Source organism: Solanum tuberosum, unplaced genomic scaffold (assembly GCF_000226075.1).
Source record: "Solanum tuberosum cultivar DM 1-3 516 R44 unplaced genomic scaffold, SolTub_3.0 scf00286, whole genome shotgun sequence".
NCBI lineage: Eukaryota > Viridiplantae > Streptophyta > Magnoliopsida > Solanales > Solanaceae > Solanum > Solanum tuberosum.
Window position 1 is genome coordinate 374,860 of NW_006239210.1, and position 18,106 is coordinate 392,965.

The 18,106-nt window shown below is 43.9% G+C and overlaps 1 protein-coding gene and 1 non-coding gene across 2 annotated transcripts; one reads left to right on the forward strand and one right to left on the reverse strand.

The window, feature by feature from the left end:
- Positions 1–1,968: 1,968 nt before the first annotated feature.
- On the reverse strand, positions 1,969–2,935 carry LOC102602317 (uncharacterized mitochondrial protein ymf1-like). Its single transcript, XM_006359024.2, has one exon. The coding sequence runs from the start codon at positions 2,923–2,925 to the stop codon at positions 2,446–2,448; it is 480 nt and encodes a 159-aa protein (XP_006359086.1). The 5' UTR covers positions 2,926–2,935; the 3' UTR covers positions 1,969–2,445.
- A 2,768-nt stretch (positions 2,936–5,703) lies between these two features.
- On the forward strand, positions 5,704–5,775 carry TRNAE-UUC (transfer RNA glutamic acid (anticodon UUC)). The gene has a single exon. It is a non-coding gene; the product is annotated as a tRNA-Glu (tRNA).
- Positions 5,776–18,106: the final 12,331 nt, after the last annotated feature.

The window sequence follows — 18,106 nt, forward strand, 5'->3', positions numbered from 1 at the left end:
ACCGCCGAATGGGGGCAGTTTTCATCTCATCGCTGGCATGTGGAAGACTAGTGCATCCAAGCACAGTGCAGCCAAGAGGGTCCAAGATTGCTTCGCCGAATGGGACGGACATCGATCTTCGCTTCTACAAGGCCTGGTCGACTCTTTGTAGGAGCCTTCATTTATCAAGGGGCGCAGCGGGCTTCCTTTCCTTTACCTTTAAACAGTTAGAGCCTCTTCTCTTATCAGTCCTTTCAGTCAGTTCCTTTTCGGTTAGCTACTTAGGATGAATCACACAGAGGCGATCTCAAACATAAGAATACAATATTTTTCAAGAGACAGAAGGCCTAAGAGAGATGGGGAACTTCCCTCCTATAAATCTTTTTTTCACGAGCTTCTGTAAGCCCCGAAACAGACTCCAATTACATGTGTGAAGCATCGTGCCATTTCAAATCAAACAAGTGAGGAAGCCATAATCTTCATTAAGCAGACGTGTGAGTCTAGCTTTCAATTAGCGAAGAAGGAAGGAGGCAAATCAAGGCTTTCTTCTTTCTTTCAGAGTGAGAAAGGGAAAGCAAAACGAATTGAAGCGGGGAGGCTTGAAAGGTCCTTCGAGGCTCGTCAATGGCTTGGCTTCAGGTCGCGAATGGAAGCGCAGATTAGCGGGTGTCCGCTTGACTCAGTCATAGTCTCGCCTGGTACGCACTCGAGGCCTATGTTGACTAGATAAATTGAAAAGGGTATGGTAGTGATCTCACTCCACGCATTGCACACTTTGTTCATCCAGCTTCAGTCCAAATAGGAATAATCCGCGGTAGCTCAGCCGTTGCTTGTTCTGAATGAAAGTGAATACAGACGCACCTTTCTTTAGTGCAGAGCCGGGTTCATAATTGCGGATTGCGCAGACTGACTTCTCCTAATGGCATATAGAAACGTGGTAGGGGAGGTTAGCTCAGGGAAGGAAGCTAAGTAAGGGCGAGCTACAACAAACACAAATGAAAGGTCCGCTTCAGGATCATTTGAATAATGTGAAGATACAGACGAAGCAGCTAAAGCCGAATCAGAATATTCCGCTGAAGCAGAAACGATAGGATCGTAAGAAGAAAAAGGCTATACACCTATACATATTATGTAGAATAGCCCGTCCCTTGAGCATGGAGCCCTTGCTCTATCCCCCATTTTATTTTGGTCGATCTCTCTTGAACTGCACGCAACTTTTCCCTATCCTCCTATAAGTAGTCCACTGAGAGTAGGGAGCTCTAGTACTCGTTGTCTTACTCGTTATACTAGTTAGACTCACTTCAAGTATTCCGTTCGTTCACTTCAAGCTCGAAGATATACGTATCTTTTCGTTCAACTCCTTTCGTTTATTCCACTCGCTCTTTCCAGCTCTGAAAGCAAGGAGTATAGTATCGAACCGGCCAGCACGCACTATCGGATCAGCCCCTTCCTTTCTCTTGGAACCGAAGCGGGAACTGGGAAGGTTGTCAGATAACTCTCCGAACTCTTACTTTTCTATCTCGTGTGCAAGATATAGTGTATGACCTGCAACTGGGTACACTAGAAGTTTTCCTTCATCCTTTGGGAATCAAGACATTCAATGAATGAAAAGTGAAAAACTTGTAGATAAATGGTTTATACAGATGACGATAAGACTTTCCAATCAGTAGCTGGGCTAGGGCTTATTCTGATTCACTTGCTATGGCATTCGTAGCATCAATTCCTTTCATCCCTCCTATTAATAAGGTAATAAGGCTCTGCCCACTCAGAGTGGACAGACTTTTGAGTTTTCAGCGGTTTATGCTAAATGTACGAGGGCTGCCCGTCGATTATTGTGGGATGCAATGGACTCTATTCAGAGGACTGTCCTCGCACGTGTAAGATTAGATCGGGGTTTCACTCCTTTACTACTCCTTTACAATAATTCTCCTAATATAGGAAGTATCTAACCTATCTAAATGCAAGCATGCACGAGTCAAATGAGGCAATTCAGAATGAAAGACATGCAAACCAGAAACGGAGGAAGCCGCCCTTGCAGATAAGATGGCCGAGATACGGAATAGGGAACTCGCTCGCTTCGGAATCCCTTTCAGATAGGAGGACCCCTTTTTTGGGATAGACCGACCCCTACACGGGAGCGATAGCGAAGCCAATCCGGGTAGGCGCACAGTCCTTATAGCATAGCAAACGTTCCACTTATAGGCTCCCGAACCCTCGATTCGATTGTTTTCCAAGAATGTTGAGCCGGGTATGTAAGCCATGTATCTGGGAGGAACAACAATAAAAGAAGGGCTTTCGGTTTTTGTCTTGCAGCTATTTTCAAAATATATATATAAGAATCCCTTTTTTAGAAGAAAGATTATATATATGTCCAATCTCTAGTGGTGGTGGAACCAACCAAGATGTATGTCGTCCGACCCGACCTCAGACTCTTTCTTCCCGACCTATTTGACTCTCTGGCCGTAGTTATTTAGGTGGTATTCCGAGATCGAATTCCTCCCAGGAACACACGAAACAAAGATATGAACTGGGTAAATAGAAATGGAAAAGAGATGTTTCTATTTCATCCAAATTAGTTGCTTTTTCTACATCCATATGATCTACTAAAGTAGATCGGTATTGACCATATAATAAAAGCAGATCTTGGTCCATGGAGTCCCAAGAAGGTAAGAACTCCAACCTGTCCGATGCTTCTTCGTCCAAATACGATATACAAGTGGGACCTGCACTATGAGCAAGCTGTGCGAAAAACCGCTTCTTTTTTCCGGTTCCGAAACAACTTGGGCGAAATAGGGTTCTACCGGGAAACCATGGATTTTTGAGTTTTCGCCGTTGGTTACTGGTTGAGCCACTGGAATGGAATGAGATAAGAATCTCTGGAGATCTTTCCTCTCCACTTACTCGTAACAGGCTTTTCTTCTGTAAAAGACTTCTTCCGAATGGCATAATTGTCCTACACTACGTTAGAGAAAGAGTTTCAAGTCAGGTTTTGAAAGATGATCTGTGGGATGGTTCTAGTTCATAAGTGAAGGCGCGAAGCGCTAGGCTATACAAAGCTCTGTCTAAGGCAGGCAGGTGAATCCCTTACTTCAAATAGCTTTGGGTGAGGTATGCTAAGCAAGATAGCTCATTTCTTGGATAAGGGCTCTATATAGCCTTAGAATGCCGTCTTCTGGTCCTCATGTGGATGATTCCCCATATGAGAAGTGAAAGGTTGGTTTATCAGTTTGAAGATCGCTGCTGTGGGATCTAGCGGCTCCAGCCGCATTGACGATAGTCCTTCATTGCGACTTAGATTGCACGATCAAGATCAAAGTGTCCGTCCGTTCGGTAAGTCAGCCAGTCGTCATCTTATCTTGAACGAGCATCGTCGTCCCCATCACTTCCTCATCCTCTAGAGGAGTGGAAGAGACTTCTTTGTCCTTCTTGTTTTGACTTTTGCTCTGACTTCTTCTCATCTAAGCATTTGCTTCGGCCTACAAAAGCTCGGACGAGCGGGGAATATCATAAACTCAAAGAAGACCAGGGTCAGCCGACCTAGAAGAAAACACAAATAGAGATAGGTCAACTGATTAATAGGTATACTTGTCAAGCGACACAGACACAGGTACATAAGGAATCACATCATCACCTCCTTCTTGCTCTTTGGCTTTATTAGCGTCAGCTGAGGCCTCTCTTTGATCATTCCTGTCTTTCGGTGCTTGCCCTTTCTTTGTTGAATAAAGATCTTCATCGATCTGCACTACGGCTGTCACTCCTACAGGATAGGGAGAATTTACGTATTACGAGAATGTCGTTGAAGTAGGATCGCTAGTGGGATAGTCCAGTGGTACTCCTTGCCTCTGTTGACACAATTAACCAACGGGGACCGACAGACAGCTTGCTTAGTAAAGTCTTTTATCTTCCATTCAGGGGTCATGAATGATTAAGAGAAACGAAGGGTGAGTGCAACGAACTATAATTTGGGACCAGTCTTGTAGCGAATAAAGGAAAAGGGTCCCGGTAGGGGTCAGCAGCGTCGGGAGGCGGAGGTGAACAACAAGGACTATCTCTCGTAGCCGATATCCCACCCTTCTTCCGTAAGGATGGATTCGGGCTTAAGCCAACTCGACCAAGGGGGGGAGGATAACTCCTTTTCAATAATAGGAGCGTAACCTACTACTAATGTATGTAGACCAAGGACTTTCCATTTCAACGGGATTCTCGTCTCAAGGGCATTTCCGCCAATCACTTCAACAGTGCCAAAATGCCCTATTCCTTGAGTCACTGGAACCGCTGACCCCACTTACAAGAACCCCCGTACTTCTTATGAGCCGGGATCGATCATATTCGCATTTCCACCATGTTTCAGCAGCCATCGAAAGCAAAGAGATCAGGTCGTTATATTCTACCAAATAGATGCCGATGCTCCCGAACTGCTATAGGAGTCTAATTATCATTCCCTTCCCGCATCGCTAGAAAGATAAAGCTTTTCTTCTTTCAGTGAAGCTTAAGCTGTCTTGTCTTTATGTGCATTCCTTTTATTTAAGACAGCCTGCCAGCCAGGGGAAGGATCTCAAGTCCGAGTGGAAGGCTATCCCACAATCCTTCATGAAAACCCTCTTTAAAGCCTATATCGTGTCGTTTAAGGCACAGTAACCGTCTTCCATGTTAGATTCATCGTTGGACCTTGTTACGTGCCGAAAAAGACGTTATAGCGACCATCCTGGGCCTTCCACGATTGTTGACCTGTCTCGGACCGGGGAAGACGTTCTTCAAGACAGGACATACGGTACAGAAAGGATCATCTAACGATCTTGTCTAGACGGAGATGTGTGTTTCCTAAGCAAGACGGTAAAAAACAATCAAGACTTTTAAGAATACATAAGACCTTCTTAGGAAAGTCTCTATCCTTCTCTTACAGTCAATCATTCCTAAAGTCAAGACATTGAAGACAGTAAAGGGGAATCTGCTATCTGATTGCCCTGTAGGCCCCATCTCCATTAAAGTTAATGCGGAACACGAACCTATTTCCGCTATTCCGGGTTCTTATTGAGCGTAGCGAAATCAAGGTTGATGATAAAGTCAGCGAAGTTTCCATGGTGTTCTACCTTTGCGTAGTCTCGGTCCACAGTGGAAGGCTCCGCACCTGAGCCTCGTTAGACTCAGCTGAAGTGTAAGGTGTAAGTGAAGAAAATAGAAGTCAAGCCTTACCTAAGCCTTAGCCTAGTCTATATCCACAGCTGACGCAACTCCGTACCGACGCCTCACTACTACTTTCATTTTTCAATTAATTAACGGCTAAGCGATTTCATAACCTGAGCTTTCCTTAACCAGCTGACCTTACTTCGTAACCTTAGCCTCCCTTTCTTTATAGTTTTCTAGTTCGACTAAGTGACTTCGTAACCTCAACCTACTTTTTTGCTTACTGTAGCATAGGCCTTCGCCACTTCAAACGGGCGCTTCGCCCCTCTTTTTTTTGAATTCGAAAGAGCGGGGTCTTACTTATTCAGGGGGGATGAAAGACAAATAAAGGGATCAGGGGGCTTTATGATCGGAGAAAGAGAAGGGGCGTGGTTGGTGTGTCACTGGGTCGGTGGGGGAACCCGTAGGAAGGGGGGACGACCCGCCGAATTCACATCAGAAATCGCCAACATGAACACAAACGAAATCTTGAATTGCGTATAGAAAGAAAACGAACCACTTCTATTCTCGGAGCTGAGGTATATGAAGAATGGCTTTTTGGTCCCTTTCGTCCAGTGGTTAGGACATCGTCTTTTCATGTCGAAGACACGGGTTCGATTCCCGTAAGGGATAGGTACTCATTCCCGGCCGCTTTCAGTTAGTGTTCATTGCTGAGTGATCGCTCGCTATCTGGCTGGAAAAGATGGTCCGGAAGCTTCCTCTCTCCCAGCAAGCAAGACGAGATCACCACTTCTCTCAGTAATGGACTTCCTTTACTTCGTAACCTTAGCCTTAGATGTCCTTTCATAGATTCTCGAACCTCCGACAGACAGAATCTCCATGCATGCGTTCTTTCTCTCCTCCCCTCAGCCATACATCCCTTTTTTGCTTTTGGCCCTTTTTGTTAGGCATTGAACCCCACCCCACGGAGCGGTGCTGAGTGGTGTCCTCCCCTCCCTAATACCTAAACAGAGTTCCGTCTATGGAGCCTAAAGCTTAAACCATGGCAGTAAGCAGTAAGTTGGCCTAGTCTCTCGCCCAGCCTTCGCCTTCTTCAGTGGCCAAGTTGAAGCGTTCAACGTCGGCCTACCACCTTTTTTTTTCAAGGTTGAGCTTGTTCAATTGAAGCTAATGCTATGCTGCCCTTCCCTTGTTCAAGAGAAAGCGAGGACTTTCTTTTAGCTACCGGCCCAAACAAAAGAGATTAGCCTCTTGATCGATCGATTGATTGGATCGAAGTACGAAGGGGTTGATTGAAGTCTGAGATCAGCCCAAGACTAAGGCCGAGCAACTAGCTGCTGCAGGATTGGACGTCTATCTATCTCACCACGCTCCCCTACTCCTATAAAGGCCGGCGGAAGGAATGCTCTGCTCATCTTTCTTACGGCTCGTTACCGCAGCGCTCGTTCACCCCTTCTGCTTCTTCCATTCAAAAAAAAAAAAGGTAGTCTTTCCTTGGTAAATAGCGTCTTGAAGTGAAGCGAAGGCATTATTGAAGGAAAGAAATGGCGGGTCGGTCAATTGCATTAGGTAGGAGATGCAGGACCTGTCTTAACCGCAAGTGCATTCGCTATTCGATTCCATCCTAAATCCCACCAATTCCAAAGTGTGTATCTCTTCTTTACTTTTAAGTGACAAGGGGGGTGACAAAGGGTATACTTTCTTCTCTATGTCGCCGTCTCATCAATGAGCGTAGATTAATAGCCAAGCCTACCCTTTTGTGCTTGTCAATCTGTATCCCATTCTTCAGGTATAGTTTTCTTTGATCACAGATCGACAGGTGATCCGTCCTTTCTCCCCCTTTCGTCATAAGGCGTGGTCTGACTCTGAGAAAAGAAATTCCTGTGTTTAGGTCCCTACTAAGCAGAATTCGTAAACTATGCAAAGGCTCTTTGAAGACTTTTTCAAAAGTTTTTAGCAAAAAAAGCAAAAACAATTCTCAACGCCCTTACGAGGTAGTGATGAGTTAAACTACTCGTGTTGGCATGGAAGTCAGCCCGGTAAACTGATTCCATTCTGCTACTAGGGTTCCAAACCTTCCCCTGAGCTCTAGAATCTAGAAATACCTTTTCAACTCAAGAAATGCTAAAGCTATTTAGAGTTGGTATTTCTAACTAAGTCGGAAGGAGGGCTTTGGGCAAAGAGCAACTCTCAAGTACTTTACTTCAGTCCCAGTACTGAAAGACGTGACTTCAGGAGTGGATTTCGGAAGGAAAGACTTCGTTTACTTCCTGCAAATTGCTTATGTAAGAACTAGTAGAAAGAAAGGGGCGTTCCGCCACTTGACTGTAAGGAAAGGAATTAAAAAAAAAAAAAGAAGTAATTTCGTATATAAAGATATGGGTTTCCGGGCTTAGATCGAAATGGAATCCCCGAAAACCGGGGCTGGAGTATTAGACTTGTTCTGCTTCGATAGAGGCACTGTAACCGTAAGTGGAATAACAATCATTCGGCCGATTGCTCTTATCCTTCCTTCGCTGACACAGAAGAGAGAGAGCACTCCCCAAGCCAAGGATGAGTGCCAAAGAGAAGATGCGCAAGCTAGTCTATCAGAAGGAGAAAGCGAGGGAGTGAGATTTTAGGTTTCATTAGGGTAGACTGAAGACCAAGCCAATCTCGAAACAAAAAATAAAACTTATTGCAACTACGAACGTGAACAGATGCTTTCTCATTAGACTATTTTAACCGATTGTTTATGTCGACCCTACGCTACGATTCTTCTTCTCTTATTAAATTTCTAGTTAGATGAACACTGCTCTGCTGCATGACGGAGTGATCTTTCCCTCTTATGAAAGCCGGTATCTCACTTTCGAAAGAGAGTCTCGACGTGGCGGTGTACACCTAGCTCCATAGCTGGGCTAGTCACTGGCTAGAGGGCGACCGACCTACCGGACCGGAGGCAGCCGAGAATGTTATGTAAAAAGGACCAAGGAGGATCCTATCCTAAAGGAGAAGGAGGAGGAGTAGGAGCTAGCTTTAGGGGCGGAATCGAATGATTACGAGATAAACAATGAGACAAAGGAGAGCACTTAGACAATTCACTTTGAGTACAGGGAAGTCTGCTGGTAGGAATTCCTCAGGGCGTATTACGGTTTTTCACCGAGGGGGTGGATCGAAGCGATTGCAGCGAAGAATTGATCTGAAACGAAGCACTTCGTCTATAGGCATTGTAGAAAGGATAGAATATGCGCCTAATCGTTCTTCTCGAATCGCTCCAGTACGATGGACCGGGGGGGGGGTCCGCCAGAGAAAATGCAACACGATAGAAGAGTTCGCTCCGCCGCGTAAGATCCTCGAATCAAAATCAACCACGACTACCATCTGCGGTCCATTTTCGTTCTCTTCCCTGCCCGGGAAGGGGGATCAAAGAAAGGTAGCTTGCTTCTCTCCTGGACGGATGGCGACTTATGTAGTGGTCGGCCTTCCTACCAGAATGCCTTCTTGGTCGAAGAGCCGCTTTTTTACTAGTAAGAACGCAGGAAGCAAAAAAACTTGCGCGAAGGACGTTTTCTTCTCTGCCCTCTCCTCTCTAAAGGCCAAGGGAGAGACTGCATCCCTTTCCTTCGGTAGCTCTTTTTGGTTTCCCAAGGATAGCGGTAGCTGGGGCAAAGCCCGCTTTCTTCGCTCCGCGAATGAGAGAGAAAGTCAGAGGAAAAAACATGTTCTCTCTTTGCGAGATCCGAAAGTGGAGAACGCATAGCATTCTATGGGTACATAGGATCAAACGTAAAGCAGCGCTCTCTTGGCAGAGTTTTAGGTGGCAAGAGACTTTAGGGCTTGTTGGAGCTTCTGAGCGTAATGAATCGAAGCCGAAGACGGATCAAGGTAGCTTGCCTGCCAAAGTAGATCGTGCACCTATATTGTGACCCATTGGTCCTAAGCAATGTCTTGCGCGAAGCGACCCACTTAGAAAAAGCCCCCCCTTTATGTTAGGGGAGCACTAAACTGCAACTTCGATTGGATGCGGGTATCAAATCCCGCCGCAAAGATGTCCAGCGGATTCCTGGGCTTTGACGAATGGCCGGCCACCTTTTACGTTAGAAGAGCAAAAGGCCCAGGGCATAGCAGGATGAACCAATGTGAATGAGTGTAAGCTTCGTTGCCCGAACACGATTGGTGCTGACCACACTAGGTGCTACCGTGGTAGCAAGAGAGGCCAGGCGGTGACAATTGAGAGGTTGTCACTGAGCATTCCTAGTCACACGGGAAAAGAGGTCAAATGGCAAGGCAAGGCCATACGCCCGTTTGGCTCCTCGCGGAGTATAGCTCACATCCAAACATCTGATTGGGGAACGGGGCAACGCCCATGAAGCTCCGGCGGAAAGGGAAGGCCTGCCAGGCCGTATGCCCATGGGTGCAGGATTCTTCGAAAAAGCGCGGGCTGACTCGGAGACCTGGGACCCTGGCTTAGTAATGAATGAAGGGAAGCTCTTCGAGCTTTCTCCGCCAGCGGCTTATGTAGTGGTTGGCCTTATAAAGCTTGCTAAGCCTCGCTTCCCTCTCCCCTTCACTTATTAAATGGAAAATAGTGGTCGGCATTCTATAAGCGACTTGACCGAGTCTACGAAGCTTTGCTTTTCTTGTAGTCGGCCCGTAATGCCTCCCTTCATTTGCTTGCCTCCTTTCAGCTCAGAATGCCTAATGCCTATTATTTAGTGCTAGAAGCTAACCGCCATAAGTTCACCCTTCGGGTCTCGCTTCCAGCGCATGAGGCCAAGCATTCTGCCAGACGTCCCGGCCTGGGAGCCCCGTTCGCCTTTGGTACTTCAGTAGATCTTCTAAAATAAAAAGCGCTACTTCAGCCTTAACTACAACTACATTACGCAAGCCCCGCCGATAGGTACCTATAGAGTAAAATTCTAAAAAAAAAGTACCAGTGACGGCGACTTTCTAGGTTTATGGATTCAGTCAGCTAAACTCCATCAAACTCCTCAATCAATATCAACAAGATGTCGTGACCGCTTAGGCTTGGTTTACTTTGGTTTGAATGTAAGCTAAAATAAGCGGCGTTTATTCAAACAAAGGGAGCCGAAGGTTTCCTTGTTTAGTAGTACGAAAGTAGTTCTACTATTAAGATGTTTAATATTAATAATAAATATATAGTGTTGTAGCTGTAGAACAGAATGACGTTCGCCCTTACTTTGACTTTCTGATAAGGACTTAAGTAGCTAAGTTTCCAAAGGCGAACACCCCCCTGTCCTTTATAGTATAGTCGTAAAGGGCTTCTCAGAAAAGTAAGGAAGAAGGCATTCGAAAGGCCGACCACTACCACTATCTCATAGGCATTCTGGTGGTAAAACCGACGACTACACAGCTCTATACCAAGTCATGAGAGATAGCGAAGCCAAGCCGCCGTCTATAGGCGAAGGGACGAAAGCCCGACGAAGGCCTATGCTACAGTAAGCAAGTAGGTTGAGGTTATGAAGTCACTTAGCCGTATACTATACAAAGGGAAAGGCGTCGGTACGGAGTCACGTCAGCTGTGGATATAGACTAGGCTATAAGGAACGGAGTCTTAAACTATGGACCGAGACTATACTAAGGAACAATGAAGCTTGACTGAGAAAAGAAGTCAAGGAACGAAGCAGCTTCTCTAATAGCCCCGTTGAATAGGCGGGCGAAGGCTTTTTGAAAAAGTCTTTTTTTCTTGTAAATGCATTTTTTCTATTTAGAGAGAGGGGGCTTCAAGTTCTTAGGAAGAGCCGTACGAGACAGCTCACATACGGTTCGGGAGCCGAGCCCCTGCGCAGGGGCTTAGGTCAACACTTATATAATAGCCAGTCATCAATTGGAGGCGGGCAAGATGGTGATGAATTGCGATTGGTCTAAACCTTCGACTAGCGACTTATTGCAGCCTGCCCAGAATGCCCATACAAACTAAGACCTTATTCACACAGCGAAGAAAGGCCGAGTGGAAGGGGGCAGTCAGCTTGCTGCTTCTTTGCCATGCGCTTTGCTTCACTTTATTTTTTAGAAGAAAGAGACCAAATGAGAGTGAAAGGCAAGGGCAAGCGATAGAAAAGTCCCTCGCGCGAACTACTACTACTAGAAAATGGTGAGACCATTAGTGAAAGAAGGACCAAGGAGGATCCTATCCTAAAGGAGAAGGAGGAGTAGGAGGAGTCAGTTTTCTTTGAAGATCGAGGAACGTAGTGTCCGACAATTATGCCAGCATCGGGATTTCTACTTTTTTGTCTACTTCCATCCGTAATACTTGGCAGAATTTTACGCCTAGAAAATAAGATAAAAAAAGACTAGAAATCCTTTTATTCCATATTGGAGTAGAAATCCTTTTATTCCATATTGGAAAAGTTATCGGGTTGAACGACTCCGGTAGACAGCTTCGCTTCCTCCTCGCTTCTTTCCTGGTGACTAGCTTCTCAAGTGGGCGGCTTGGTAAGCAAGCTATCTTCAGCATCGGTAAAATCCCTATCAATAATAGGCCGGAATGGTGGGGAAGGAGGCCCTCCCTACTTCAATGGAAAGGGGGGAATCGCCGTTTCACAGTCGCTCCTCTCCTTATAGGGGGGAATCGCCGTTTCACAGCCGCTCCTCTCCTTACAGTCAAGTGGCTTTCACTCCCAAGAAGTGGGAATAGGAGTCAATCGATGACAGAAAAGATTGCCTAATGCCTTATCTCTTCTGGAAAGAGTTCTATCTCCCTAGGTTTGAATTCCTTCAGGAGATAACCAACCATCTTCCCTTTAAGATAGGGGTTAGGGAGGTTAAATTGAAGTGGGAGTCCTTCTACAAGGGAGTTTTGCTCCAAGGGCTATGGATCGGGGCGAGGGTCGAAGCGAGCGAGTTGGTTTGTGAGGGTATACGTGTGCGAGCATGCTATTCATGAAAGTCTTACCTATAGAGTAAGTAGGGCCGGACTGGGACTGCTTTAAAGGAGAGATTCCTCTTAGCCATCGGTCGACTTACTCCCAATCCTGCGCGAAACAGAAGTCCTATACCACGTCTGAAGACAGAAATGCTCTCGTAGGATCTTTTACTTCAATAGTAGATATCAGGCCTTTCAGCAGGTTAGTTCACGAATTCTCCTATTTCAATAAGAGACGTGTTTGGGCCCGCTTTGAAGACAGCCAGGAACTACTAGCACAAGATCCAGTATTTGAAAAGGTTCCATACCCATAAGGGTTCCAAGCTTCAACCCACTGCTCGAGCAACTTGCTTATATATTGACTTTTCTTGAAAGGGTTCTTTTCAAATGAAAGAATTCATTATGACAGCGGTTCCGGAAAGACAGATTAGACTTGCCCCACCCGGGCATAAGCAGGAAGAAGACTCTGTCGGATTTCAATACACAGAGAGAGTATCTCTTGAAAAGCTTCTAAGAAAGCCAGCCGAATAGAATGGGGACTTGCTTAACAGCGAAAGAAGGAAATTTGGTTAGAACGGGGGCTGCTCTCTCGCACTTCCCAATGTAGGTTCAAGCACACCAATTCCAGCGGAATTTTAATTCTAAAGGGGTCGCAGGTGGAACGGAAGAGGCTGGCTGATTCGATCAAGTAGGGCTAACTCAATGGAATTCATAACCCTTTCAATCTTCTCCTTATTTCCTTGGTCGGGCAGCAGTGTTCTCACTTCCAGGAAGAGCCACATCAGGGAGGATGGCTGCTGAAAGCAGAATTCAATAAAAGCATGATAGTGGAATGGGTTAGAGCTATGTTCAACTGGGTAAACCCGCGCAAACAAAAACTCTTTCTGATTAGGGATGATAATCGCAATGGCGAGGGTCTGTTACCTACCATAAGTAGGGACTCACAAAAGACTGTAAACGACTTTTCGAGGAAAGAAAAAAGAAATTGTGAACCTAAGCCAATAGCCCATTTCAGATTCATAACATCTTCCACCCTCTGAATAAAAGATTTACTCACTGCCAACAAAAACATACTATATTTACTAGTTTAAATCGATTCACTAAGCTAGTTAAAAGCCTTATTACGCAATTCCACCACTGTGTAATACATCCAACATTCTCAATATTAAACGCTTTTGGCAAGCCAGAGCAAGACTTCTCTGTGGGAACCCCCCGGTAAAGGAGACCTGTCTAGTCAAATAGGCTTCTAATAAGAAATTTGCTCATTCATTACTTATGCAATGAATTTCTTTTTCGTAGCGTCAACGTTACCTTTATATCTCCCTCGTCTAGTCGAGATTCCCTAAGAGAAAGGGATCAAATCTGTAGTTGTAGTTTCTATACGTCAATCCAATCTCGCTTCCATTCATCATCCATTATGAGGAAAGATTCTTGAATAACAGGCTAAGAATATTCTTATAAGTCCTTGTCCGTTATGTATGCTCCAGTAAGAAAGTCCCTTACTTCGGCTAGTAAGAATTTTCATTTTAGGCAAGCAGGCTGCAGCGCGTAGTACCCCTTTTTTTTTTTTACTTTTGCTGCAATAGAGGAGATTTCCATTGGACTAGTTAAAAGACTTACATAACTTCAACGGCTGCCCACAAAAAACATTCATGTAGAGAAAAGAGATTAGACTAGTCATTGCACTAGTAGCGTCTACGAGCCTCCCGCTTCGGTACCATCTCCTTTTTTACCAGCCGAGCTGCCCTGTCAACCCTTTGCGGCGCTTGCTTCCTAGCTAGAACTCACACAGCGCAAACATCATAAATGAGAACTAAGCATAGTCTGACTCCCTAGCGCACAGAGCAAGAGTAAGCTACTTCACTCGAGAAGAAGAAATTGTTGAGTGAGCGATCCGGCCTCTAGCCCTTCAATGATGGATTTGTCTTCAAAAAACCCCGACCTCGGTAGAAAACTAACGGCAGGGCTCTCATTAACACTATTGAAGACGTAGCCGAATATATAAACTATTATACCTTCCAATGTATACTGATGAAAGCGGTTTAAACATTCCTGCTCATCGGAAGTGAGTTTATTACTAGCCTTAAGGTAATCCTTAGCAGATGGTTCATCCCCCTTAATCAAAAGATTAATTAACAATGGTGAAGCCTGATACATATTCTGTATATCATCATATGGATATGCTAGCTCTTCAATATTTTTTTGTAATTCGATTAATCTATCACTATCGTACTTGTGAACTTGCGATTTACGCAATAAATCCAATACAGTATTTTGGTATTTAGAAATATTGGAGATATTTATTCCCTTAACAGAATAATCATCATGGACCAGAACATCATAAAATTGACCAAAGAAGATATCATATCTGGAATCAGTTTGATAACACCTGCAAGAATAACGGAGCCTGGCCATCAAAATTGGATTACCTGATCTATACATCATCATAGAGATTTGTTCATTCATTATAGTAGAATATAAACCCTAGAAAGAAAGACTCTTTCTTTCACACAGCTCACCCGCGCCAAACCCGGTAGCTCTGATCTCTCATCTAGGAGAGAGCCAAATGGCGTTGGTTAAATTCATGGCGAGCAGGGATTATATCCTATAGAGTGTTCCTGATACTGATACCATTTTTTTCATTTTTAGAAACTATATTCCTTTAATAATGAACACAGTAAAGGGCATACTTTTTAGTTGCAAATCTTCTGAAAGTATCAAAATAATCAATATGATATTTCCAGTTCTTCTGGAAAGAGGGGTATAATTCTTCATTGGTTTTTTTTATTGCACACTATATCCGTATAGGACTCGTAAGCTTTAACTATTTTCTCAATCTTATATGCAATAAGCTTATCGCTAATTTTTTTATCAAACTCATTTGTATTTTCTAAGAGATATAGAGATATTGTAGTATACTACTAGGGATAACTTGTGCTCTTATTCTTCTGTCAAAAGTAGGGAAGAGCAAGTGTCTGATCAGATCAATCAAGCGATAGGGGCAGAGACTTTACTTCGCTAGGACGGAGTTGCTGTCGATTGAGGATTGGCCGAGGGGACTTCCATCATGTAGCTGGGTACAAATAAGCCAGTTAAAGACGAGTAGGCAGGGCGTTAGGCTAGTGCCAGTGGGGTACGTAAACGAGGACAGATCACATGGTTTTGTACTGGTCAGTTTTGAGCTGTCGAGTGACGATTGCTCCATCTCTTAAGAAAGGACGCGGGGGGCCTGTCTTATAATAAAGGGGGTACTCTCTTCTCTGATGTGCGCTATATTATTGTGTCCTATTCCTTAAGGAGTGATCCGGGATTAAGCCACGTGGCGATACCCGCCAAAAGAAAGGGGGCCTTGAGTACTCAAATGCGTACGAGGAAAGGACAATTATTCAGCGCACTTAAATCTAGTGGATGGGGTTCCATATTCATGAAAAGCCAGGTTTGAACCATGTTACGGAACCAAGACAACCTATCTTACTAATAATAAGAAAGGGTTAAGGGCCTCCAACGCCTATAAATAGAAGCTTCTTTCTCTATTTGGCAAAGCAAAGGGAGATATGGATCCAGCTACCACTGAAAGACTTTCTCAAATTAATCAAAGAATTCTAAATGTTGAAAATGAAAGGCGCGAACGTCAGCAAACGCTTCATGCTTTTTTAGAGCATGTGCCTGCTGTTTTTCCGGAGCTGGTGGAACAACGCATTCAACAGCTCCTTAACCAAATTCAAACCCTGGAAGAAGAGGGGAGGACCCTTTCCCGAGACAGGGAAGACCTTATTGTTAGGATGGCCTTCCGCATCCGCGGCGGAAACAACTAAGAGTCAGTCGACTCTTTGGAGTTTAAGAAGGTTTAAATAAGTGTCTGTAGACGCAAAGTAGTGTGTTTCTTCTTTTTCTTTGTTTAGTGGAGATCTACTCCTATGCTAAGTGTCTTTGTTGTGTTTGCATGTATCACTAGTAGTCTTCAATGCTTCCGTTGTTCACTTTGTAATGTTGTGTTTAGTTGTGTGGCTGGTCTATGTGTGTGTAAGCTTCCTATTTGATGTATTCCCATGTAACGGCTATTAATGAAAAAAATCCGCTTTGTTCTAGTTCATTCTCTTTCCCTGTTTTGTGCAGAAAAATTGTTGATTTGAATTCTTTTTGAAATCTCGTTTTTTTCTTGTAAATTTCTCACATATACAAGCTCAAACTACAGCCAAGAGGGTGGAAGTTGTGTGTTTACAGTCACTCTCCTATATCCTATAATAGCATAAGCATAGCAGAAAGCTTCCATGCCTCGCTATCCTATCTTTAAAACCGACACCGAAGGAGTTGAACGTAGTGAAAAGAGTCGTTTCTTTGATGAAAGACGCCACAAAGCTAGTATAGTTATCGCACACCTGATCTTCTTTCTGATAGGAATGATCACCTTCTAAACAAAATAGGAGTGAGAATTCCCCAACGAACGGAATAAATGAGTGAACAAGCACCGAAAGGTGTGCGTTAGTGAAACGAATAGCTCAGTCCTAGCGGACAGGACAAAACTTCCCTTGGAGAAAGCCAGCCTGAGGGAACTGGATTGGTCATTCCACCATCACTCGATTATAGAGGGTTGGAGCCCTCTCTCTGAAAGCCCTCTTGATGCGATGAGAAAATGGCTAGTATTCAAGGCTAGTCCCAAGAAAGCAAGCTAAAGGGCTATCCCGATAAGAAGATGAAGCCTGATCGGGCCAAAAATGAAAGCAATCGAAGGAAGGGGTAGAGCATGTTCTATTTTTCCGAATCTTTCAAGATGAAAATAGAGGGATTGGCTTAACATGCTAAAACGGACATTTATTTGAAATAAATGCTTTCATGCCATCTTTGATGAAACCTTGATAACACAAGTATAAGAGACACATTTCAAGTGACCTTCATATCACAATTATAAGAGACACATTTCACGTCATCATCCACATATAAGACAATACCCACATAATAGACATACTCAACTAGTACCAATGTACAATACATGAACATAATCGACAAGTAAGCCTTTTCATCATTTCATGACCTCTATCTCAAGTTACCCAAAGCCACACTTAAGTGAAACATGAAGTGACCGCCCATACAATCTCTTTATATACACCTAAGTGTTCCTAAGGGTTACCATAGATAAGGAATTTATCATTACAATATAAGATGCTAAGTCAACATTCTTTATTACACCATTTTAGGAGACATTCAAGAAATTAAGGGACTTTCACGTAATAGTCATTTAGACTTAGGGAACTCACTTTAGCATCTTCTAGGCCTACTCGTGCCATATGTAGATAGCATCCCATACTACCACCTACACTTTGTAGAACCTATCCAATAACTAGAGTGCACATCCCACATTATGGGAAATAGGCATTAACCAACATAGACCATACTAGCTAGGCATGGAATTCAGAGTCTACCCTACTCAGTGGAAGGTGTTTTACTTGCCAAAGGTAGAACTAATAAGCAACCCATGTAGGAACATGGTTTAGGGGATATCCAAAGAAGTTCATTGTTCCCTAACCTCATACTTGGAGAGGGCTACCTTCTTAACTATATCCACTCGGTGCTTAGCCTTAGTTCCCATAAAGTAATTTCATTCACAAGTACACTAGAGAGGGCTCCATCACTAAGTCTAGCCGACCCATAGTACTTCTACCAAGAAGGGAACCACAATGATCTACCTATCAAGGTTCAATAGGATAGCTCATTGACTTTCTTAGAGAAGGTTTTCTACCGTTCCGGTCCACCAACTTTAAGTCTATCATTTCACACAAGAAAAAGGTCATCACCCTAAGGTCCATCACTTCAAAGTTTTTTATTCACTTAAGAGTCTAGACTTATGAAATGGCACCATGCTTAGGTCTACCGATCCTAGACATTCATTCATTCCATAAGCTTTCATGTAACAGGAAGGGACATCTAAGTCTACCAAGTAAGCCACAACATTACCATATAGAGACTCTTCATAGTCTAACATCATCACATATATGAACATTAAAAGAGATCATACTATCAATCATAATGCAATAACACTTTATACAAGATCACCTTATGTCCATAAGAATACCTTCACATAATACAATAACACTTCATAACTTGATAACACTTTAATTCAATAGATAATGCCTTCAAGGC

Excerpts from the sequence above, each read along its gene's own strand:
- LOC102602317 (XM_006359024.2), bottom strand. The coding sequence starts at position 2,925 with ATGCCATTCGGAAGAAGTCTTTTACAGAAGAAAAGCCTGTTACGAGTA.